The sequence below is a fragment of the Nelusetta ayraudi genome, unplaced genomic scaffold, assembly GCF_046127955.1.
Source record: "Nelusetta ayraudi isolate G7.1 ecotype Tasmania unplaced genomic scaffold, CSIRO-AGI_Nayr_v1 ptg000022l, whole genome shotgun sequence".
In the NCBI taxonomy this organism is placed as follows: domain Eukaryota; kingdom Metazoa; phylum Chordata; class Actinopteri; order Tetraodontiformes; family Monacanthidae; genus Nelusetta; species Nelusetta ayraudi.
The window spans coordinates 2,091,973-2,117,467 of record NW_027466072.1 but is presented as its reverse complement, the minus strand read 5'-3'; the positions used below and the strand labels follow the sequence as shown (position 1 = coordinate 2,117,467).

The 25,495-nt window shown below is 41.6% G+C and overlaps 3 protein-coding genes across 5 annotated transcripts in view; 2 read left to right on the top strand and 1 right to left on the bottom strand.

Moving 5' to 3' along the window:
- Positions 1 to 7,230, bottom strand: part of exoc6b (exocyst complex component 6B) — a 71,403-nt gene extending 64,173 nt beyond the window's left edge. The window contains exons 1-2 of the mRNA XM_076028077.1: positions 7,087 to 7,230; positions 6,326 to 6,521 (exon numbers count right to left, since the gene is read on the bottom strand). Of these exons, the coding sequence (XP_075884192.1) occupies positions 6,326 to 6,417 (92 nt within the window). The 5' untranslated portion in view covers positions 6,418 to 6,521; positions 7,087 to 7,230. The remainder of the gene's footprint in view (positions 1 to 6,325; positions 6,522 to 7,086) is intronic.
- Positions 7,231 to 7,887: 657 nt separating this feature from the next.
- tkfc (triokinase/FMN cyclase) lies at positions 7,888 to 13,473 on the top strand. Its single transcript, XM_076028067.1, has 16 exons — positions 7,888 to 8,098; positions 8,190 to 8,294; positions 8,524 to 8,711; positions 8,993 to 9,071; positions 9,152 to 9,241; positions 9,713 to 9,747; positions 9,827 to 9,911; positions 10,006 to 10,095; positions 10,218 to 10,334; positions 10,650 to 10,769; positions 11,372 to 11,509; positions 11,588 to 11,694; positions 11,775 to 11,881; positions 11,965 to 11,998; positions 12,107 to 12,199; positions 12,293 to 13,473. The coding sequence occupies exons 2-16, from the start codon at positions 8,207 to 8,209 to the stop codon at positions 12,449 to 12,451; spliced, it is 1,530 nt and encodes a 509-aa protein (XP_075884182.1). The 5' UTR covers positions 7,888 to 8,098; positions 8,190 to 8,206; the 3' UTR covers positions 12,452 to 13,473.
- A 211-nt stretch (positions 13,474 to 13,684) lies between these two features.
- Positions 13,685 to 24,678, top strand: LOC142889369 (circularly permutated Ras protein 1). 3 transcript variants are annotated; one of them, XM_076028064.1, is made up of 20 exons: positions 13,685 to 13,743; positions 15,108 to 15,166; positions 16,035 to 16,097; positions 16,532 to 16,582; positions 17,503 to 17,640; positions 17,762 to 17,848; positions 17,946 to 18,031; positions 18,216 to 18,413; positions 19,237 to 19,281; positions 19,377 to 19,466; positions 19,579 to 19,730; positions 19,834 to 19,915; positions 20,145 to 20,269; positions 20,536 to 20,620; positions 21,662 to 21,768; positions 21,959 to 22,071; positions 22,620 to 22,731; positions 22,848 to 22,988; positions 23,182 to 23,275; positions 24,117 to 24,678. In XM_076028064.1, exons 2-20 carry the CDS (start codon positions 15,115 to 15,117, stop codon positions 24,219 to 24,221), a joined length of 1,926 nt encoding a protein of 641 aa, XP_075884179.1. In that variant the 5' UTR covers positions 13,685 to 13,743; positions 15,108 to 15,114; the 3' UTR covers positions 24,222 to 24,678. The 3 variants fall into 3 exon arrangements, with proteins under 3 accessions (XP_075884179.1, XP_075884180.1, XP_075884181.1); XM_076028065.1 differs by lacking the exon at positions 16,532 to 16,582; XM_076028066.1 differs by lacking the exons at positions 16,035 to 16,097; positions 16,532 to 16,582 and having other exon boundaries at positions 13,694 to 13,743.
- Positions 24,679 to 25,495: the final 817 nt, after the last annotated feature.

Genomic DNA, 25,495 nt, shown 5'->3' with positions numbered 1-25,495 from the left:
TCGGACAAGCAACGGGAGAGTTCTGGCTGCACGCTTCAACTTGTGCTTTCATGTAAGTTTCCAGCTGCAGCGTGCAGCCAACGTTGCACAAAGTCTGGATTGCAACCGATACATTAAAAAGAAAATTGAGACGTCGCCAAAGTATTACAGGGATAAAAACATATATTTTGTGTGATACATGACCGCAGGGATGAAGAGATCAAAGTAATAAATAGCAGAACTGCATGAGGTTTAAAATAAGTGGATGCTTTACAGAAGGAGAGAACGTAAGAGGAAGTTTTCAAAAATGTAGTTCAAACTTGTGTACGAGTGTCTAAAGCCAAGGATGACTCAGCAGGGTGTGTGTGAGTGTTCTACCCTCCCTTTGCGCACTCTTGCATCTGCACAGACACACAATCTGCTCAGTCAACATGGGAATACTGGGTCGGTGGGTGAGGAAACTCTGAAGAGCACTTTGATCACACATAAGAATCAGGGTTTCAAACCTCTGAGCGAGGGATGATATTATCTGCCACTTCCTGATTGCAATCCCCATTGTGCCACAAGTGTTTCACTTCACTATTGCCAGAGCCAATCCAGAGCCAAGCAGCAATGAGTTGCTCGCCAAGAATAGCCTGCAGTCTTGTCCATTTTCTGCTTTTTAAAGTGAAAATCAGATCCAATTCTAACGGAAAATGTCTAACATTGCAGAATCCAGACTGATGTCTAGAGTAGCAGCTGAGCTACCAACTTGCTGTTTACTTCTACTTCTTCATCATCATCTCAAGGGGACTGTTGAGGGCAAATAGCTGCTTCCTAGTTTCACTTATAGCGGCAGGGAAGGTGAATGGTTGTGGAGTTCTACCACTAAAGGAAAAAAAAAAATAGAACTGAAATCAAACTGATGTGCAAAGTCTAACCTGGTCGTATTTGGTGGGAATTAATATCGGTAACAATAAGTTATAGGCAATGGCACACTCCCAACTTCAACTGTGGTCGCACAAATAGATGGCAATGGCGCACCCTTCAGGTAAGTGCTGGCAAGCTTAAAAGACCATTTCAGGGCACGTTTAACTGACAAGGGACCTCCAACACCCCATAGACTGTCTGTGTTGATAGAACGTGAAGAAGAATGTTGGAAATAAAACTGCCCTCGCATCGCATTGCATTGTGAGGGGCGAGTTCCTCAGCAGCGGCGGAACTTTTCTTTCATGCAATGTACTCTGGCTCTGTAGTAATCACAGCGAAAGGTAAACACAGCATCCAGCACTACATGGGGGAGACAATTTCTAAAATTCTTTCCAAAGGCAGCAGATGAGGTAAGGATTCGGCCCCAAGTGTCCTTTAGCTGCAGCACTCCAATTGCTTAAGCAGATCTCACCAGCACCACTGATGCTGCCAGTTGACATCTCTCCACAGAGGAGCTCTAATGAAGTCAGAATCCAGTGTCAAGTGTAGAGAGAGACTGAGGAGGCATCCACCGCTGTGCCATCAACTCCTCAGCAGCAGTGGAGGGCAGCTAAAGCAGTGCCATTCTCAAGGTTGGAAATGCAGCACATTCACTTACATTCATGCGAGGCGTGGGCTAGATAGCAAATCCAAAAATTCTGATGAAATTCCAATTTCGACACCTTGTTTTCAGTACTGGTTCTAGAACGATGCCTTTTTTTTTATGACATATGTTTTAAAATCAATTTTGAACAACAAAAAACATTGCCATTATAGCACAATTATTTAATTTTCCAATTCACTAGTCATTCAAATCAGGATTTCTTTTTTGTCATTTTCTCCTCAATTACTGCTAATTCCTCACACAAAAGTAGAATTTTGCTTTATTTGGATCCACATTAATGAAGTGGAGCCACATTCATTTTAGACTTTTTTTTTTGGCATGATGCTAATTTTCACTCTAGCGAAAAGTTTGCAACCATCTCTAGTTCGCACCTCTATAATGTGAAAGCCAATCAGCAGCTTTAGAGACTTGACTCACGTACACCAAATAAATGATTGGCTCCCAGACGCTAATGTTCACTTTCTTGTATATCAAAATTTAGCACCAAAACACGATTCATTTCTTGTTGTTCGATAAGTTTGGAGCATTTTTTGGCACTTTTTTTTTTTTTTTTTTTTAATGATGTGCATAAGTGCCACTTCCAAGCGTACACTATTTTCTTCAAAGAAGCTGCCAAAAAATCAGGGTCACACTGCTCAAGTAACAGAGTACAATGACCAGAAATAACATTTAAAGTTGAGGAGTGGACAGTTTAAAGGACGGACGTTTCCTATTTTACATGAAGTGGGTTTTGTTCCAGCAGTTGTCACGGCAGGAAGGTGAATCACTGAATCCTCTGAATTTATTCTGGGTAAGATATTCATGTCGCTGCAGAAACTCTGAAACATAATATTCCCTTTTGGTTGGTGTGTCCTTTACAACTTTTTTGCACATTAGTGAAATGATGACCTGTAGTGAAATAGATGTGGACGCCATCATCCCTTGATATTTAATTCCATTTGCAAACGCTCAGAAAAGAAATCCTTTCCTGTCCCTCCGTGGCAAGAGACCACAAAATAAGCGTGTGCAAAAAGGGTTCCCTGTCATTAATGGTTTAAATCTGAGAGAATCCACCCGCCGCCTTCTGTCAAACACAGGGTGGAGCTCAATGCAGCCTCGTGAGGAGAGCCGCCAGCAGTTTTACACAGGGGCTCTCCCTGCTTGCAGCCAGCTGCGTGACTGCAGACAAACGATTAGGTTAACGGAGCAAACACGCAGGGCTCCCTTGAATGAGCTAATCTCAGACTGATAAGGCACAAGAGGTTGGGACACATTCGGCTGAAGCAACACGGCCCGACAGTAACTCTGGGAAAAGAGAAGATTTGGGTTCGGGTTGACTGTAATATCTGAAAATGTTTTAAACCAGTGTGATCCTGAAGGAAAGTCCCAGGTTGATTTTCTTTTTTTATTTGCTTTCATGCTTTTTGCCAACCTTTTCAATGCGGATGTTTTGTACTTTTATGCAAATCGTGTTATTCGTTTTTTGATTGTAGTGATGGATAAATAGTAAGTAAAAAAATGGAAAGAATGGTGACAAACAAAATAAATAAAATGTGTGAAAAAACAATTGAATTAGAATAAAAAGAGCGAATAAAAATAGGCTTGTTTATAGAGAGGTGTTGGGTGGTGAGAGGTCACTCATCCATTTTCCATCACCACTGAGCCTTGCACTCACAGTCCCCTGTGAGATGCTTGCTTCAAATGAGCTCAAATGCAATGTCGACTGACAGAATTATTTATATGGATTCATTATTACATTGAATTATAAATACATGTCTGGTTTTATTACTTTTTGAACATTCATCATCAAAGAGGGATGTGACCTATGGGTGATTAAGTCATTTCCCTCCCTGTGTGTTTACCTATAACCCAGAAGTTAGGCCCATGTGACTGGCTGACAATAAAAAATAAAAAATAATTAACAAAACAACTGAAGAGCATGAACAATTCAATATGAAGAAACATTGTGACAGACGCTAGCGTTTGCTGTCAGGTCAACGTCTGTGACAGGGAGTTGGCTGACAGATACGCACTGCTCCTGTCAAGTCTATGCTGAGTTTCCTGGTTGTCACAGTGGAATGCTGCAGCCGGCCTCAACCTGCACATTGCTGCTGAAGAAATCACACACACCTTGAGCACTCCAGCAGTGCCAAACTGCGACGGGAAATGTACTGCTTTGGGCTCACTAGGCTAAGAGCCAGATCTGGAGGTATAGCAGATACTTCAATGGTGAGATTCTCTTTGGAAGTAAGTGACCAGAATGGACAGGACCAGGTATGATTGCGTAAATCAGAGGGACAGCGCATGTTTTGTCGATAACACCAGAGAGGGCAGACTGAGATGGTTTCAGGGGAGGGACAGCGGTTATTAGCGGAAGGATGCTGAGGTTGGAACAGTAAAGCAGGAGGCCTAGCAAAGACAAAAGAGGAGATTGATAGATGCAGAAAGAGGACCTGAAGTTAGTTGGTGTGAGCAAAGAGGATGCAGAGGATACGGTGAGATAAAGGCTGATAAGTTGTGGTGACCCCTAAAGGCATCAGCTGAAAGGAAAAGAGCTGGGCTGACATTTTTAGTCCGTGTGCTGAAAATATATAACATACTGTATAATGATTGAACCCTTGCGTTACTAGCTTATGCTATCATTTATAAGTCTGTAAAAAAAAAAAAGGATGCAGAAGAATGCAAAATGAAATAAAACATCCTTGTGTCAATAAGTCAATAATATTTGCTAGCCTCAATGTTTAAAGGGGTCTTTGAGTCAAATTGTGTTGTTAAAGGCTGAGAGTTTTTGCTGAATTGTCTGTAATAAGATTCAAGACTTCTCCATCGCACATTTGTCGAATAAAACAGATTTCAAAACACTATTCTGAAACTAAAAATAGCTGCTGTTGTTCCTGACAGTTACAAAAATAGACTCATTTTATTTTGTGACTGTGTAGAGGAGGAAGAGGAAAAAACTGATGGCCAGAGACAGAAAGATGAAACATCACACAGCTGTGTGTGCAAACAGAAAGCTCCGAAGAGAAGAGGAGAGTCTCTCACTCACATCTCTGATGCATTGAGCGTCCCGGTTATCGACACAGCCAAATAGCAGTCTACAACTGTGGTGGATATTTTGGGTTTATAAAAGTGGCAAACAAGTGTACAAACACATAGGTCAGCTTTATCCCTGTCAAAATGTTCTATATTTTCTGGAATTCGTGCAGAAGATGAAGGAACAGAAAAGCCAACATGCAGTAGTAATAACTACCACTATGTCTCCAACATAGTCTGCCACAAACACCAAAACAAAAAAACAAGCCATCCTTTCAGAATTTGAATACAGTCCCCAGTCTGTAAGCGACAGTCTACTCATTGTAGAGCATACAACATCCATGACAAAGATATATCAACGGCGCCCTGCTTGTTGTGCAACGCAGGTTCAAGCGACTGCATGACCAAAAAAAAAACAAGACGTATGCATCGTTCAACACAGTCTGAGCCTGATAAGGCAGCAGCTGCACTTGACATTCCTTGACATATACTCGCCGTTGCTAAATAGCAGCCTCCCTGACGTTACCTCTCCAGCACATAAAAGGTTATTGACCAAAAACAGCAATCAATCATCGTCAAATTGTGTGTGGACATCTCGAGTCATGCCCACCTCCACCTCTCCAAAAACCAAAACAATAACTCTTGTTTTATGAATAGTGTCCACGTTAAGCCTTCTCCTCTTTTATACTGTTTGGCAGATTAAAAAAAAAAAATGATTTACACTACCAGTCAAAAGTTTCTTTACAACTTTCTACCCTGCAGATAGATACTGAAGACATCAAATATATAAGCAAGACATATGTTATTATGCAGCAAAGAAAAACACGTTCAATAACTCCAGATATGTTTTTATGAAAGGTGGCTATTTTGAAGAATTCAAATATAAAACGTGTTTGAGTTATTTTACACTTTCATTGTTTCCTCCATAATTCCATGTGTGTTCATACGTAGTTTTGATGCCTTCAGTGAGAAACTGCAATGTCAATAGTCATGAAAATGAAAGAAAAGACATTAAATTCATCGGATGTGTCGAAACTTTTGACTGTCATAGTGTTAGATGATGTCATTCTGTTTTCTTAGTTTCGGTCTTCACAAACTGTCAACCGAGATGTCGACACGGAATTCGGAGATGGTTGATTGCTGATTTCGGACAGCAATGAACCTTAAGCCCTATCACGAGCGCGTCGACAGTATCCATAAAACAGAAGTTATGGTTTTTGGAGAGGCGAAAGTTGGCATGACAAGAGATGTCCAGGTGAATTTTGGTGATGGCTGATCGTTGTTTTCGGTCATCCAGAGTTGACAGTCAAACACCCACCACCAGGCGAGCAGAGACGATTTCGCCACAACAAACTGGTCGTCTCCGGGTGTGAGCAGTGACATCAGTGAGCTGAATGTCAATGAGTTAGCCAAGTTAGCAGACGTTAGCTCAATTGGCTAAATTAGCGAGTTGACATTAGTTGGCGTTACAGTCTAGTGAAAGACGGTAAATGTATCAGTGATATTCGTGTCTCTGTGGGTGGTTTCACACATCATGTGCAACCAGATTTACGGTGAACAGTTTTTCTGTTCGCTAAAGGTTAGCCGACTAGCTGTCCGATAATGGGCGCACGCAAGCAAAGTTTTGCACAAGCTCCCAGAGTGTCGGCGTACTAGTAGCTCAGTGCTAGTCGCTGCTGCTGCTAAGCCGTGTCCGCTCAGCGGGGAGACGCCGTCAACTTCAGCCGCAATGCAGGAGCAGTCGCCGGGACAGTGACTTACCGGAGTGTTGGGCCAATACAGTTGGTGTCCGTGCTCTCGATCTCCCGCAGGATACGTTCGTGTTCGGCGGCTGTCTCCACACTCGCCATCATGCATGTTGCTCTGGACGGTTCCGAGTTGGAGTCGAGCTCAGCTCAGCTCAGCAGAGGGGAGCGGACGGGCAGTCTTCTGGCATCCGTGCGTCATGGACGGGGAACTGAAGGGTTGGTTCGATGAATTTACGGAACAGCCCGAGTGAGCGGAGCGTAGGGAATGACATCAAAGCAAGCGCTGTGAGGGAGGCCACAGAAATCAACGTCGGTTCAATGTTTGTTTCCCCGTGTCGTTCAAAGAAGGGACACTAATGTATAACGTTTACAATAACTTCACTGCATAAAGTGAAGATATAGCCCTTTCCCCGAGTGAATCATTTTTGCAAGTTATTTTCAGATATATCAAACATTCTTCCTAGTGCCTTGAAAGGTTAAATTATGTTGTTACAATGATGGTTTTGTAACTATTGAAGCCATACCTTAAGTAGACATTTCGCCCAACTTGCAGGATATGTTCAAGACGGTCATTCATTTCCGGCATGAAATCACAGTTCTTATTTAATAAATAAATCTGCACTGTGTTGGGAGAACCCGTGGCTCAGTAAATATCTAAACTATATCATAATGGGAGGATTACTCATCTATTGAACGTTTTAAAGTAAAGACTTTTAAAGACCTCTTATTTTCAAAATTAAAAAGTTAAACCTAACTAATAAGACCATACATTACTTTGCGCCTCTATGTCTCGTCTGCCTGTCTGACAATAATTTGAAGCACCTCGCCAAATTACACAGCAGTCAAGTTGCCTTTAGTTTTGTTCAGGATTATACGTTCAAATATTTTGATAGTATCCGCAGAGGCGAGTAGCGCTTCCGCCAGGTGCACGCGATAGCTTCGAGTCGGTGTGCACAAGTCGTTGCATCACCGGAGTCCGACTCGTTCCCGTGTTTCCTTTGGACCCGTTGTGTCGTCCCAGCGGGGGGAAAGAAGCAAGACAAGTCCAGATGGAGGTAAATCGGATAGAAGAAATACGCCCGAACACTTTTTATTCTCAGTTGCTGCATGATCCTAATGTATTTCTGCAATGCATTTTGTCCTGTCAGTTTGGACTGACAGTGAACTTAAAGCTACAGTGTTGCGAGGTTGTGAGTTAGCCCGGGCATGTTAGCATTGCTGCGTGCACACACTTGCAACTGAAATGGTTCAGAGTCCAGTGTAGACATAATGAGACTGCGGTAAGGCTTTCAATCGTTATTTGTTAAAAAATAATAATAATAATTAAAAAAAAAAAAAAAAAAAAAAAAAAAGTTTAATTAGTGTGTCAGTGCATCTACAGCCTTATGATGCAGCTTCTGTAAATAATGATTTTATTGTGGCTTTCAGCGTGCGTTAACCTGCTGACACCAAAATATGTCTATTACATGTTAATAAACGTATTAGAGGCATCCATGTGCGTGGATAGATTACGGAGAGCAATAAGTAAACAAATAATTATTAGAATAAAATTTGAAGGCGGACCACAGCAATCCCGATGCATTTTGTCCCACTCAGCCCAGGAAGAAGCTGATCAACTCTGCCGACGGCTGTGTGGACGAGGCGCTGCACGGCCTGGTGAGGGCCAACGGGGGCCTGTCTCTGCTGAAGGGCTACCGAGTTGTGCTTCGATCAGACCTGGACAACCTGAGGGGCAAAGTTGCCCTCCTGTCGGGAGGGGGGTCAGGACACGAACCAGCACATGGAGGTAGGAGTCAAGGACATTTCGAAGGAGCCATGGCCTCGAAGTGTGTTTCTATCTTGTTCTTACTCCCTACTTTCTCTCCGTCTGCTTGCAGGTTATGTTGGTGCAGGCATGCTGTCGGCAGCCGTCGCAGGCGGAGTGTTTGCGTCTCCGCCTCCTGCCAGCATCCTGGCTGCCATTCTGTCCTTGCACAACGCAGGTGATGAACACCTTGGCCCTGAACTGTTAATTAATGAATCTGCAGTATACGTCCCTATTAAAGGCACAGGCAGCACAATCACAATCACGGTTACATAATCTAGAAAACATAAGAATGCACAGGACATTCAAACTACTACTGTAAAAAATAAATAAGAACAAATTTCATTCATCATTTCTGGAAGTGTATATTAAAGCATTGGCTGACCCTTAGTGCCCTCCTGCTGCAGGTGCCTCTGGTGTCCTGCTCATTGTGAAAAACTACACGGGGGACCGCCTTAATTTTGGATTAGCTGCAGAGCAGGCCCGTAATCACGGCGTGGCCACCGACATGGTGATAATCGCTGACGACTGCGCATTTGAGCGTCCCAGTAAGGCTGGGAGGAGGGGCTTATGTGGCACCATCTTCATACACAAGGTTTGTAATAGTGTCGTTTTTGTTTTTTCCTTATCTTGATCGTAACTTGTGATCGCTTCTGCACAGCCTCTTTTTACATAGCTTTTAAAATCAACGTTGTCTCGTAAATGAAATTGATTAATTCATTCATTTTAAAAAAGGACATTTTCCCATATTGATATTCAAAGTTACAAAGTTGCTGTTCCAAAGAAACAGCAGTCTCGACATTCTGATACCGTCCTGTATGTAGGGTTTTGAATAAACCTGTTTCCTAAATGGACAAACCAATTGTTACGCTTCAGCTTGCAGGGGCTTTAGCAGAGGACGGCTGCTCACTGGAGGAGATTGTTGAGACGGTGACAGAGGCTCTGAGAGGAATTGGTGAGTCTCTTTTTCACTCACTTTTCTAAGAAAAAAAAGTTATTATCCGAGTTCACTGCTTTGTTTAAAATACATTTCAGGCACGCTGGGGGTGAGTCTGTCACCGTGCAGTGTCCCAGGCTGCTTGCCGTCTTTTGACTTGCCACCAGGAGCCATGGAGCTTGGGCTGGGTGAGACTGAAGAAAGGATGCTATTGTGCAAAAGACAGTAATCTCAGTTTGTTTAGAAGATATTGGCTGCATTTGATATGTGGAATGAAAGGTATCATTTCTGATTCCCCTCATCTTTTTCAACAAGCGTCTACAAGACTTTCAACATAAATACACATTACCAAATAAATGATAAAAATAGCATTATATTTAATTTTGTTTCTAGGCGTGAATGTAAAACTCAGGTTTAAACACTGTCATATGCATTGATAATGTCTAGTTTCATGGTATGTAATACAACTTTTTATGCAAAAAAAATGTTTTTGTTGTTCCAGTTGAATTTGATTACAGCTTAACATTTCTGGATTTTATGCCACACCAAACTTGGCTTGAGTGCTGTCTGAATACAATTAATGAAAAAAAAAAAAACAATATTTGGTTTCTAGTATAAAAAAATAAAAAAATAAAAATAATAATATCTGTCTTTTTCAGGAATTCATGGTGAACCAGGAATTCAAAGGTCAAAGGTGATTCCCGTTCAGTCTGCAATAGCCTAGTATCAGTCCTTTGTTCGTGATTCCAGTTTGCATAATTCCATATCCACAGGTGAGCTCCGCAGATGAGGTGGTGAAGACAATGATCAATCACATGACAAACCCTGACAGCCAATCACATCTGCCTATTAAATCAGGTACACAAACAGTAACATGTCCAACCTCTGTATTTAGACTTATACTGCATTTTATATTTGAATTCAACAAGTGAGCACCTCCTTTTGAACTTAGGAGACAGTGTGGTCGTGTGTGTGAACAACCTTGGAGCTCTGTCTGTCTTGGAGATGGCTGTAATTACTCGGGCTGCTATTATCTGTCTCGGTAATTATTGATTAGCACTTTATTTAACTGGATTTGATCCAAATAAAAACAAACTCCAGTTCAATGTTCCATTATTCCCAATTGTTCCGTTCACCTGGGTATGTGTTGACATATGGCCACAGAGAGTCGCGGCATTGAGGTCTCCAGGGTGATGTGCGGCTCCTTCATGACATCATTGGAGATGGCCGGTGTGTCGCTGTCTCTGATGAGAGCTGAGCAGAAAACACTGAGACTGTTTGGTGAGTATCCGCAGACATTTTTCTATTTGCTGTCACTACATAATGCATAATTGGTGAACCAACAACGAACTTCTGGTTTGCAGGGTGGAAAACTTGGTACAGTCGTTTCAGGAGTTGAATTTTTTTTTTTAAATGACAAAGGAAATGTAGAAGCTGTTTAAATTTTACGTTTAACTTGTGTGAAGTGACCAAACATTTATAAAACTGGTTAAATTCTGAAGTCTAATCAATGTTGCTTTAAAAGACTGCACACAATGGCATTAACATTGTTTAAACTTTTGATTATTTTTTTTTAACGTGGTCCATGTCCTGTAGATTGTAAGACCAGCGCCCCCGCCTGGCCAAACCTTGGCAGTACATGTGTTAGCAAACACAAGTATATCACAGAGCCTGTCGCGACGAAGACGCTGCCGCAAGAAGACACGCACACTGAAGGTTAGATTTAACTATGACCTACAAAGGACCAATGTCATCATCCAGCGAGGTCGGTTCCAGTTGAAAATTATAGAAACAACAGTTGCAAAGATTACAGCTTTTTTTTTCTTTTGAAATTTGAAATTTGCTTTTGCTATATTATACTTTTTCTTTCCCAGTAGCTTCTTACAAATATTAAATCAAATGTATGACAACTTGCCTAAATATTTTATTTCATTAGACAAATTATACATATTCAGATAAACTGTTTACAAGTTCTTTTGTTTTTATAACTGCCATTTATTTAGTCATGACATAATACTCTAAATAAGATAAAAATAAAGATTAGCAAACGTGTAAAATTGACAAGCAAGTGAAGAAACCTGTTGACATTTTGTGGCCTGTAATAGAATTGTATTTATTTTTTGTATTTTATTTATGCACCCATTTTCTATCACTGTGTATGCTGCATTCAGGATACTTAAGGGGGTTTCAGCTGTTTTAAGGTGAAGGCAGGCAATACAAGCTGCAGGGCCACAAGTGAGATTTCTTTTACTAAACGGGAGAGCAGCATTTACATCAAGGGGTGGCTGACTTTTGTTTGTTTGTTTGTTTGTTCTCAGGTTCTCTGAGTCCTGTGATGAGAAGAAGTTTAGAGCGAATTTGTTACACACTTCTGGAAAAGCAGAAGGAGCTCAACTCGCTGGACCGTGCAGCAGGGGACGGAGACTGTGGCAACACTCACGCACAGGCTGCTAAAGGCAAGTGTCAATAGAAAGAACGCTCGCAGCGTACATCAAAAGTGTTGATATCCTAACAGTGGGACGGTGTTGCCGCAGCGATTCAGGAGTGGCTGCGGGGACACAGCGTACCTGGCTGCCCTGGGAAGCTGCTCTCAGTCCTGGCTGGATTGGTGCAGGAGAAGATGGGCGGGACCTCAGGAGCGGTTGGTCCCTCCATTCATTTTGTACAATGATAACACACACGCACAATTGCACAAGCTCACACTCTTGGTGTGTATGTTAGCTGTACAGTCTGTTCTTGACCGCTGCGGCGGGTCATCTGACCGGGGCCGAGAGCGACGCCGGGTCCTGGGCGGGTGCAATGCATGCTGGGATGATTGCCGTGAAAAGGTGCGAGGCAGTGTTTTCGAAATGAGCTTTGTTTTTAAAACCGTCTCCACAGCGAAATGCAATGATGTTAACTTCGTTTTCAGATACGGAGGTGCTGACACCGGCGACAGAACTATGGTGACAGTTTTTACTTGTCTTCCAAATCTAATTGACGTTTTTTTTTTTTTAATATGATTTATTCAATTACACAACCATCCTTGGCGCTGTTTTTGCTTTCCTCTCCAGTTGGATGCCCTGTGTCCTGCCGTGGACGAGCTGACAAGGTTGTCTGCAGCGCCGCCAGCTGGACACATGGCTGTACTCCAGGCGGCGGCTCAGGTATATTTTATCGTCACGCTACGAGTGCTGCTGTTTTTCCAGACAAGCGCAGCGTCTCCTTCTCTTCTGACAACGTGTGTTTTCTCCCCCTAGAGGGCAGCCACAGGGGCGGAGTCAACCCGAAGTCTTGCAGCAAAGGCAGGACGAGCCAGTTACATTGCAGCCGAGCGGGTCACGCTACCCGACCCTGGCGCCGTGGCCATAGCAGTCATCTTTAAGGCTGTGTTAGAGTCTCTGGAAGGGCAGCAGTAGTCTAGGAGATTGTGTAACTGTGCCTCACTGAGAAACCTTTGTGACTATAAAGATTCTTGGCAATGGAAAATGTATTTTCCTTTTCCTGTTGTGCAAATAAGACCATGATGCATCTACCCTAACAGAAAAGGTGAAAGGTTTGTCTACTCATCAGTGGTTAGCTGCCAGAAGTCTGAACTCCAACCTACCACCAGGGGGCGAGCAAGACTAGGGGACTTCACATTTTAGGGGTTCGCTACTTGCAACACACTAGAGTCTGAAGTCTGAACTCCAACCTACCACCAGGGGGCGAGCAAGACTAGGGGACTTCACATTTTAGGGGTTTCGCCGCTCGCAACACACTACAGTCTGCGAGAGTAACCGAATGTTTGCAGTAATTTGCAAAAAATGACAGTGGGAGGTTTCCAACTGGAAACTGTAAAACAAGATTCTGAATTTCTTTTAGAATTACTTATAGTGGATGTACATTTAGCATTCCATGTGAACTGCAAGAAAATACACCGGAGAACAATAACTGCATATTCATGTGTGTCATCTCTGTGTAGATAACTTAGCAACCTTTATATTACAAACTACATCGTATCAGTCAGTCACCACAATGTTAATAAAAGTGATCAAATTCTGGTTCAACATCAGATTCAAGTGCAAAGAACAAATAACCTCAATCCTAAATTTCCCCTCTAGGTTTGTGTTATTTAATATATCCTGCTTGCTCTTGCTTTGAGAAGGTAGTTGTAGTCATATAACCTCATGTAGCACAGTGATTATCATTATCAAAGTTATTCCCATGACAGATTGGATCTGTTAGTCCATCTGTTAGAAAAATGGTATTTTCTGTTTTACAGCTGAGCGTGTGCATGGTGAGGAAGTTAAACGCAGTTTTGAAGACTGGTGTCAAAAAAAAAACTACTAATTAGTACGCAGTATGATTCTGTGTGTCTCTGCCTTTTGAGTATCATCAGATTTGATGAAAATGAAAAGCTTTTACAACACTGAAGCGATTAAAGACTCAAACTGAAATATACATACACTTTTTTTTCTTTAACTTTTGCTCTGCCCGTCTTTAGATAGACATCTTTTTGTTTTGCCTTTGAACTGCTCCTGTCTTTTAAGATTGGTTTGTGTCAACCCTGAACCAAATGCTGACTTCCTGGCAGCGCTGCTGCTGCTGCTGCTGCTGCTGCTAGACTAGAACACGCCCACACCTCTTTACCTGCTATAAGCCTGTACACCTAAAAAAAACAGATCACTTTCAGTTTTACTGACACTGCTGCACACAGCTCACGACAGAGGTAAATGGTATCCTTTAAATTCCATGTGTAGGTGTATCAGCCACACTACCTTAAGAAAAGATCTAAAACTGTTTAACTGTTGTCTTGTTCGGCTACCTTAACAACAGCTTCTTGACCAGCACATTGCTTAATTTGTCATACATTAAAATGATTAAGGTCTTGCAATATGTTAGTAGTTGGTAAAAAGAAAGGCATTTTAAATTCACCTATGAAATCAACCAATGGCAGTTCTGATTCTCATGAGCTGTAATTTGCAGGTAGATTGCATGGAAATGTGTACAGATTGTTAGTCATAGAACCTGGCAGTGTAATCTGTAGTGGTGATTGTTTCAAATGTGAACAATTTTGACAGTCAAATGTCATGTTGCAGATGTGATTGACTTTTTCCCCCCTGATAGACAGAAACAGGACAGTGATGAGTAGACTGTTCACACCCGAGAGTGAACCTTTTCTAAGAAAAATTAAATCTATTGTTCATTCTTTCTTTCGTGGAAACGGCTGGCAAACAGGAAACCAATTTGTTCTTATACCTACCTGGTTTCCTCCTACTTACTCTCGTCATAATCTCACACTAACTGGTCTGTGTGACCCTGTGACTGTTCACATTCTTGAATAATCTAACATTGTACCATATGGACCGTAAATTGATTCTCCTGTGACCATGCAGTGCCCTCATTTCACTGCTCTGGTCCAGGATTAAAGTCATTGTTATTGTGTCTTAATCTACGTGTCACTTCCTGCGAGTTTGCAGTAATCTCATTTTCCAGTCTCTAGTTGCCTGTTTACTTCCTCCTTTATTGCCAGCACATTGGGGTGATATGTACACCGTCTCGTTTAAAATGCAAACCTTTATGCCATTAAGCAAAAGAAAACAGCAGCAATTAGAGCTCCACTCAAAAGGCCCATTTGAAAATAATCAACTATATAATAATAATCCACTCGTACTTTTAAGAGTAATAATCCTTACATAACAGAAATGACTATCCTTTCCTTTGACCTCTTTTCACTGCCTTTTGTGACTTCACAAAGGGCCCAGACAAGCCCAGGCCGCCGAAGCCCAGCTGAAGATTTTTTCAAAAAACTGCTGCCACCCGCCCACCCTGTTTACTGAATTCTTACCTGTAGTTCTGTACATCTCTCACGGTACACACAGCAACCTCATGAGTCATTAGGTGAAAAACAGCATTTAATTCAGGCTTGATCTACTTTCCTCACTGTGTTTTTTTTTTTCTTTCCGCACAGGAAGTGGTGGCTTTCATGCTTTTACACATCCAGCTGTTAACTAGAAAAATAACCAAACCGTCGCCTCAGTTTCAAGGAAGCTAATTTGCTGCTGTTTTTCTATCTGATGTGTTTACTTCAAGAACCCAGATGGACTTTGCCTGCAGCCATGTTGTGTGTAATTGGAGGCCTAGTGGGGCAGGTGAGTTTACATCAAATACTTTATAAATACACATACAGGGTGTTTATTTTATTCTTAAATTATTCAACAATAAGTCATCATTGCTGTAGTCATGTTCAGCTTCTCTTGGGATTCGAGTCTGTTTTATTTTTTATTACATATTGTTCACTATTAATGACTGACCTTTCAATCTGGATCATTAATTGTTACACTTTGTAGGTTACTTTTGCAATTCTTCAACATTATTTCTTTGTTCATAGCCCTTGTAAGATGCCACACAACAGACAAATAGACTCTACAGTTGTGCTGTTGTTGTGCAGCGGGAGTCATGTGTGCAGTTTGCTGTGTTTGCATTCCAAATACAAAAAATAGTTTCAATCTGAAACTATTTCAATATCTATTGTGACTGTATTGTCATCAGTAATGTTGTACACTTAACACCTATATTATATTCATGATGGGGCAAGAATCTCTTTCATTCTCCTTAGCAAAATTCAACTATGAATTATACCATAATTGTTGCTCACAATCTGAACGTGAGAACATCTCTGTGATTGTTGCCTTTGTGCCAGTCAGTCACATAATGGCATCGGGAGCCAACGCAGGATGAGACTCGCTGAGCTAAAGTTCAACAAAATTTGAGAAATGTTTTTGCTCCCCAAAATGCAAAGTTTTTTAAGTTTACTTTTTTAAATATAATCAATTGGCAAAGTACTGAGCATCATTTATTATATTAATGACTTTGACTTTTGACTAACAGATTAACAAAACACAATACAAACAAACAGACATTGGTTTGGTCATTTCTTTTAGAATCAATGTATGTCCCAAATTCTTAATTGTACATTTATATTATATTATTTATTATTTATTGTTTTTTTTTTACCAGCATCCACAGGTGTTTCTGTTATTGTACCTCAGCATGACAAAGTGATTGTGAAACAGCAAGAAGGTAACTCTAACTCTCTTCATAACGGCCATGTCTTCAATGCTGTGTTTGTCAAAAGCAGTGTGTGTGTGTGTGTGTGTGTGTGTGTGTGTGTGTGTGTGTGTGTGTGTGTGTGTGTGTGTGTGTGCGCGCGCGCAGAAAGAAATTTGAAAAGGGGAAAACCAAACACAGAAAATGATAAAACTGATTACGAAAGGACGACGTTGCATTTACATAAAGATCATGTTCACATGTGGGGACACAGCCATTTTGTGTCTACCTGAATATTCATCTTGCCAGGGTTCTGTGATTTTACACTGATAAGCCAGCTGGTAGTCGGAAGATGTGAGAGCATAAGATGCCACTAAATCTTACACGGGGCTTTGAATGATGCTCTACAGTATCTCTTAGAGAATTGGTCATTGATTTTTTTTTTTTTTTATACCCACCTTCCACAGATGTAATTGGGCACCGCTACGACAACAGAGTCACTGCGAAACAGCAATATGGTAACTTCTAAGGCATCATATCTTCATATTGCATGTCTCAAGAAACAGCAAAGCATAATAAGTGGTTTGTGTGTGTGTGTGTGTGTGTGTGTGTGTGTGTGTGTGTGGGCAGAGACACAAAGATGCACAGCAGATAGAAGTTGAACAAAAGGAAATCCAGATAAAGAAAGTTTGTAGACTGACTTTTGAAAGTCTTGTCTTCCTTTATTGGAAACTTTGGCAGGGTTGGCACTAAAATACTTCATAGAAAAGGGCAAGCAAGGCAAGTTTTTTTGTATCGCACAATTCGACGAGGCAATTCAAAGTGCTTTACACAAACCATAAAATCAGCAAAACAGTATTAAAATACAACACAATATAATAATGTAGGCAATGTAGCCTAGAGTAAGTAGAATTTTAATCTACAAATACACTACAGTTAACAATGTTTCCAGCCCTGATTTAAAGGCACTAGCAGATCAAGCACATATTTTGGTCCAAGACCATTCAGTGCTCTGTAGACCAGCAGTAAGATTTTAAAATCTATCCTTTGACTCACAGGAAGCCATCGTAGCGATTTAATGACCGGTGCAATATGGTCCAGTTTCCTCGTGTTTGTGAGGACTCTGGCGGCAGCGTTCTGGATCAGCTGCAGCTGCCAGATTGGCTTTTTGTTCAGACCGGTAAAGATGCCGTTACGATACTGAAAATGAACGCATGAATAATTAGTTTTTCCACGTCTTGTTTCGACAGAAACCCCTTAATTCTAGCGGCAGTAGGCAGATTTAGTGATAAACGTTTGACGGTTATTGAAATTCAGGTCTGAGTCAATAATCACACCAAGATTTCTAGCTTGATTTGTAGCTGTGAAAAGGAAGCAGCACACTGGTGAGGCCGGCTTCTGATTTATGTATCTGCATTTCTTTCTTTTGATTTGACAGATCAGCCCAAACAGCCTCCGCATTCGCTGCCTCCCCCGCTGCCTCCTCGCGTTAAAAAGTCCCTACTCGCTCCCCCTCGTCCTGCCTTCCTGACCTCACCCACCCGCCCATCCCACCCTCCTCCAGTCCCCCCCAGAGGTGGGTGTTGACCCCTCCCCTCCCCCCCCCACCCATGACTCCAATGAAACTCATCAGAGATATTGAAATATTTAAAGCCTCATTCTCTCCCCCATTTCTTCGTCCCTTCGCTCTGTTTCAGTCGACCTCGTGAAAGAGGGGTGCGCGCTCACAGCCAATGTCAACGTCGTTTCCCTCGGCGTCGGAAAACTGGTTAACGTGAGGCGAGGTCAGACGACACAGGCACACAAACACTGACGCGCAAACACATACGCACACGCGCGAGTCTGTTTCACGCCTCTTGTTTTTCCTACTCCTCCAAAAAGCCACAGAGACGGAAAGTTTTGAGAGCCTGCTGCTTTGTGGGAAATGCAGCGCTGCGCTGTCTCGGCTGAGTCTCGTGCAAAGAAATGTGAGTGGATTTTTTTTTTTTTTTTTTTTTTGGTATGTCCCCCCCCCCCCCCCGCTCCCCTCCCCCCCTTTTTTTTTTACCCCCTGCTGTCTTCGTTTCGGCGCGAGTTTCATTGCAAGTGCAATTCTTCCGCTTCGTCGTAATTTCGGTTGCTCTCTTTCCCGCTTGTGTAATTCGTCTTCAGGTGTGGCTGTGCGAGTTCTGCGGCTACGAGAACGGCGTGAGCAACGGCGTGAGGAGAATGTGTGTCAGTCACACCTCAGGCTTGTTCAGCGATGAACTTTACCTGCCCACTCAGAGTGAGGACGCCTACCAGAACTTGGAGGACACCCTGGTTGTGTTCTGTGTGGACATTTCTGGCAGCATGAGCGTCACCACAGAGGTAGAGCACAGACTCAGCATCTTCGCCCAATCCTCTTATTTTAGGTGTGAGACGGGAAACCTCCACCCCCCCACCCCTTAATGCATTTTGTGCAGTGGAGGGCCGTGCATTTCACACCAAGGCCTTGACTGACATCAATACTTAGCCCTACCTAAAGTACATCCCTATGACAGCACAACTCAAGAATCCACACAGAATCACACTTGCACATTATTTCACCGTAATTTGGGCCAGTAGAGCAACGTTTAAACTCCGGAGCATTTAAAATCACCCAGCTGCCTACAAGCTCACATTCGCACTTCAGAGTAGGAAACCAAAACCACCAGAGAAAAGGCAATTTTTACGACAAAAGTCGACAAAGTCTTAACAAGTCCATAAAAAGTACACTAGGTGAGCTTAATCAAGTTTGTACAATAAACTGTGCATTTGTCTCTGTTTCACGAGAGACACGAGAGACGACAAAAAAACAAACTACTCGTTGAAAAAATTTAAGATAAAAAGATTTTGCACTTGTTTTGGAGAAAATGCAACAGCAAAATAAATGAGCAATGTTGGTGCAGCTGCTGCTCCAATGCGCCACATTATTTACGTGCTGAGTTGCAGATGATTCGACAGCTAAATCTTTAGCTTCTTTATACAACGCTGGCAGCAGCACAACCAAGTGGATATGATAAGCTATGAACAGAACAGACTAGGAATAATAATTTTAGCTACATAATAATTCAATTTTTTTAAAAATGGCATCATACATGCTATGCGTCCACTCGTTCTGATTGGCTGATGCATCCCGATATATAACATAACGATGTTCTTGACTCTTTAGGTTGCTACAGTGGATGGGTCAGAAACGTACAAGTCCAGACTTGAGGTGAGCTGCGATGAGTACTTGCCAGCGACACACTTAAATACTCATCATTTTAGAAACACTTATTCTGTTGTCTGTTTGAATGTTAATACAATCAGGGTATTCAAGATGCCCTGAAGAGGGCGGTATCATCTCTCCTGGAGCAGTCCCCCAACAGTCGAGTGGCCTTGGTCACATTTAATGACGAGGTATTAAAATTCAATGATGACCTCATGAAAACGACAACCTCATCAGCATCAAATGAGATTTTGTGTGTGTGTGTGTGTGTGTGTTCATTCCACTTTTAAACTCCTTTCACAGGTCGTGATTTATGGTGATGGCACCAGGACACCTCTTATACTGCGGGACTGGGCATTGGTGGACTATGACCATCTATGGCAACAAGGCATCGGCTATAAAATCCCGCACTGTATTGCAGAGACATTCCAACATCTAACGCAAAGGATCGATAAGTAAGTCTCAATGAAGGGGAGGTTTGTTTTTTTTTTGTTTTTTTTTTGTATCAAAGCAAGTACCGATTCAAAACGAATGTGTTTGTTGAACTTTCACACCCAGTTTGAGTGAACATGGGGCTACAAGTCTGGGTCCAGCAGTTCTGGCCTCTGTTGCTGTTGCATCAAGGTACCCCGGGTCAAAGGTGAGTGGATCTAAAGCTATTGCCAACTGACACAAGTCAAGAAAACTGGACTATATGATCACACAGTCTTCACACAGTCATGAAAAATAGTTTCACTGAATGTCTGAACATCTGTGCTGGATAAGCTTTTCCCTCTCCAGCTGAGGGATACAGCGGCACACTCCCGCTACTCCCGCTATTGTTCTGAAGCATTGGTTGGTGTATATTCCATGTCACATGTTCTTCTTAGGTAATTCTGTGCACTGATGGTAAAGCCAATATTGGGCTGGGTAAGATCGAGGAAACTCCATTTCTGGACTCCTCCCACACTCCACATTTCTACAAACAGCTGGCCGAGCAGGCCGTCAACAGTGGGTAAGGAAACACATTCAAACACAAATTACATTTTATCATTCCCAACATGATTGTGCTAATGTTTGTGTAAATGAAAGCTGATGTGAAACCGAAGAAAATTGGAAGAGACATAAAAAAAAACTTTTTCAAGCTTTCTTTTACAAAAATCAATTTCACATTGCGTGCTATTCTTACATAATTAGTTTGGATGATGCTGATCATACCTTGTATTGTCTGTTGTGTGCAAACTGGCCTTTATGCATTGTTTTGTTTTTTTTTTCTTGAAGTGTCATTATATCAGTAATGACTTTTGAGGGGACAGACTGCCGCTTGGCCGACATTGGAAAACTCGCAGACGCTACTGGAGGACGGGTGAGACGCAGCTCCATTCACATACAGGCAATTTGCCGTACAAAGGGCGCAGATAAAATGAATGACGAGCAGAATGCTAATCTCCATCCTTTAACATAGAGATTTTTCCACAGTGTTCATAATTGGATGCCCTCTTTCCCCCAAGTTTTTGAATTGAGAGCTGCAGATTTGTGAGTGCGTGGTTTATTGCAGCAGCAGGCTGTTACAGGGGAGTGACGCATCTTCTTGACAATCTTTAATTCTTGTAAAAAAAAATATAATTCAGGCATATATTTCTGTATGTCTCTGCGTGGTCTAACCACCCAACACAAAACTTCTCCGTCTTCAGTTGGTTGCACATTTCTGTGACAACCACTAGAGGTTGCTGGCCAACAATAAATGCAAATTTGAGTCGCATTCCACAAACGTGTAAAGTTAATAAATACATTTCTGAAGCTGATTCATTCTGTGAGTACTTCTGACTGGCCATGCCGTTGGCTGTTTGTATTGCGCAAATGAATTTGATAACGGAAATCACAGGTGTAAAACTCTGACCCGCGGGCCAAATGCGGCCCGCAGTGTAATGATGGAGGTAATACAAAAACCACTGCTAGAGCTACAAATCCCAGAATGCTCATTCAGGACGGGACGTCCATTGAAGGATATCATTATGACTTAATTAGTTGTTATCTTATTTTTAATTTGATTATCAGCCCGTGGAAATGGGTTACTGTTGACATTTAAATCAATCAGAAGTCTGCAAATAATGTTTTTAATAATATTTTTTATTGAGAATTTTATTTTGCATGTGTGCAATATTAAAAGTTTATTGTCTAGTATTAAGCTTTGCTTATTGAGGTTGAAGTAAAACTTGTTTGGGTCCATATGAAAGCTTCACTGCTGTATCTGAAAGGAAGATGTTTTTCAATAAATCTCAATGTCGGCCCGAGACTTTGTCCGAGCTACAAATTTTGGCCCCACTGTGTGTTTGACACTCTTGCATTAAATCAAGTCTGGCACTTGAAAGTGACTGCGGAGGCCTCTGTGACCTCCCCCGCACAGGTGAACATGGTGAGCATTGGCACCGTCGCAGCAGAGATCCAACTGGCCTCCACAGACAATGTCCTGGCAACACAAGCCAAGGCAACACTGATTGCCCCCAGCGGAGTGTAAGTGTCCACTGGTAAAGAACTCAACCAGCATTTACATGTGTACTGCATGGTGTGTGGCTGTTGTAAGTATCTTCACTGTCATGCACTTGTTCCCAAATTCTTCCAGCTTTTTAATTTGCATGAATCCCTGCATGAAATGTGCTTATGACTGGTGATTTATAACTCAGTTCCTCCTCTATTGCTGTAGGTATTTTCCTTACGAGGATGAAAACAATCACAAGGTTACAACAGATATCGGCAACGTGACTAAAGGGCTGGAGATTACCTTCCAGTTTGCCGTGAAGTCAAACTTCATGGCAGGTGAGTCTTTTGTTTTCACTCGTACAGACAATCTGAGTGACGATACTGAGACAAGCTATATTTGGAATTTGCTGAGCCAAAATGTGTCACTACGAACTTGTGTTTTTACTGGAAATCTGATCCAGACCAGTCAAGACTCAGCCAACACTGCAACGACACGTTAATAACAGAAAATAATCCAGCTGCTGCCGTTTTTTTACGCTCTGTTTGTGACAACTAGAGAGACACCCTGCCCCCTTACTCCCATTTCATGTATTTTTTTTAATTTTATGAAGCAAAGTTGTTTTTTGAAAATGGTTCAAAATAGTTGGAAAAGCAACAAAATGTTAAAGAACATTATCAAAAGATACCTTGCTGAAAAGAGATGTTGCTGTTCAATTTAGAATCAAACTTGAATTTAAAAAAAGATACTTTATATATTTGATATATAAAGTCTTGGTCTGGTCTTGACCTCGATGCTCTCTAGTCTTGATAATGTCTTGGTCTCGATTGGTGCCGTCTTAACTACAACACGACTGTGAACTACAATGACTATCAACGCGTCACAGTGTTCCTCCAGAGGGACCTGGTGCCGTTTCAGATCCAGCTCAGCTTTAAGACCCGAGACCAGCAGAGGTTCACCCGGGTGATCACAGAGAAGAGGCCGGTCACCACCTGCAGGTAAAACGCTGCGTGGCTGAGCGCCTGCTGTCGATGTGATCATTGCAATAGACGTGTAGTTACAAGTATCGTGCGGTCTTTAGACATTCTTTGCTTGTTCTCCGCGCTGTCTGCAGTCAGCTTTGGCCCGGTAGTCTCAACATGGCCATTCTCGGCGTACACTGCGCCCAGCTGTGTGCCAGGTTAACCATGGAGGGTCATGTGCAGGACGCGCAAAGGCACCTCAAAGCCCAGCATGACCTGCTCAGCCAGGTCAGGTATGACGATCCCAACGCTCAACTCTGTATTTTTGCTCTGTAATTTTCTCGTGATTTATTATTTTTCAACCCTACTGTCACTAGATTTGACTGAGGTTTAGGTTTTAATTGAATAAAGGACCAGGACTAGGCAGGTAAAGTGCGGGGGAGGACATACATCTGGGTAATACACTTCCTGTTTGTTGATTTTTAGTAAGCAGAGGCCAATCCAAAAGGAAGAGACCACCTACACCAACTGGATGGATACTTTGACAATAATCTGTGATGACATCACAACAGAATCCCAGGTAATTGTACAATCTGTCTGTCAGTGTGAAGCTGAAGTGGTGCGTTCAATTTCTTTTTAGGATATTAACCCAAAATATAGCATTGGACAAACTTTTGCTGATCGCACAATCCAGCTGTTTGAGGTGGTTTGACAAGGTGTTGCTCGATGACAAAAAATATATAATCACACAAAAATGCTTTCGCTATCCAACTATGAAAGGGGTCATGACAACAGGCTTTGAATCAGAACCGGTGTGCTGTTCCTGCCTTTCAGTGTCGTTTTTAATTAGCGCGTCTAATTAACGTTTGGTAAATCACTCAAATTGCTCAAACCTTTAGTAAATCAGCCCCTTAGAATTGTATAAAGTCTCAAAAAGTTGCCATGACATTTTTGACCAATAAGTTTTTAATATTCAACGAAAACAATTTCTACACTTAACTACTTGCTGACGGGTTGAGGCACTTCTCTTCTGCCTTCTGCTGAATTATCATCAGGCGTCAGCTGGCGACGGTTTCGGGGAAGAGATAGAGACACGGCAAAACTAGCAGACGAGAAAAAGGAATCTTTTTGTTAATGAACCAAAAACCTCCTTCAGTTAACTTGGCGTGTGTTTCACCATCTTGCTGAAACATCTAGTTTTGATCCAAGAACAACTTTTTCCCACGGCTATAAACGCTCACTGAGTTTTTCCTCTGACCAGCAAGTTTATTGAATCTATTTGGTTTACTAATTTGAACTAAGCAGTTTCATTTTGTCCGATATTTACTGCAGCTTCTTTGGGAGCAAAAACATTTAAATAAGTTCATTTTTTACAATTTCACACATGTAATTGATACGATGGACCATCTATTCCCCTGCAGAGACTCTCTGATGAAGCAGCAAAGATAATTTACCAGATGAAGAGAGCAACCAGCGTCAAGTCTAACAACAGCCCCGCGAGTGACAAGAGGTGGAAGAAAAAGTAGTCCCTCGTGGAAAGGATCTATTGAAAATCAGTCCTCCACAAAGGACAAAGGACCTTTCATTTTGCATTCAGCCATATTGGCTCCGTCATTCACCTTGACTAGATACGACTTACGTGGCAGCTGTTCCGTTAAACCTGGAAAACAAATCTAGTTTACAAACCAATTACTTCATTTTCAGGACAATTAATTGACATTTGGATCACTTATTTCAAAGAAATTACAAACCGTACTTAGATTGAAGAAAAAAAATCTAACCTTGTGCTTCAATTTAGTATCTGAACTTGGATTTTTTGTTTTTGTTTTGTTGTTTTAATTAATTGGCGTCAATGAGAACCAAGGAGAACATTAGCAAATTCTTTATCTTTCACAAGCTTTTTAATTTCCATGTAAAACTGACTAAACTGAAACTGAGACAATGATGAATACATAAGTAAATAAAATTGTTACTGTTTTAAAATTGTTCTTGTTTATTACAGAATATTCATTTAATTAACTGGTCACGTTATGTATAACATATTTGCACTACCATTGAAAACTGTGTATTCTGTTTGTTATTCAATACAAACGTATCATGTCTGGTTATGGGACAGTGACTGTGAGGTTTGGTGACGGCAACAACAGTAAATGTTTAAATTTCTATGAACACGTGGATCTATAATATTGACATTCTACTGCAATCTTCACACAGATTATGCAGATTGTGTTCCTGTATGAACTTGCGTTTCTGCATAAAGGTAAACAGTTTGTTCTCTAAAATGAAGTCAGTAGGTCATGTAATCCCATCAATCTTCCAATCTTAAATTTGTGACTTGTTTTTTTTGGCTGCAATGTCACAGCGTTGTCAACAGAGTTTAACAGTCAGTTTTAGACATCCAAAGCACAACCCAAAGCTGTCAAAGAATGCCAGTGAAACTTTCAGAGCAGTTTTTTATTCTGTTCCAATTTTGTGTTCAACAGTGCCAATGACTCCACCTTAGTAACATGAAATATTTTGATCAGTCAATAAGAAAATAGGCTAGGATCTTCCACTCAAATGTCTGGATTGAAATCAAGTCTTAACCTTTTGGTTGCATTTAAACTGAAGTGCTCCACATCCAAGCAAAATGATGAGATTTGTCCACTCAACCAGGTGAGCGTCCCTTTAAAACAGACTTCTTAACTAACTGTACAGAAGATTTACTGTAGAAACAGAGTTTGCGGCCTGGCAGTTGAGAAGAAATGTTGTCCAACTGAGCTCACTGGTGTGTCTTTATTGGCACGTGTTGCTGTCTCTC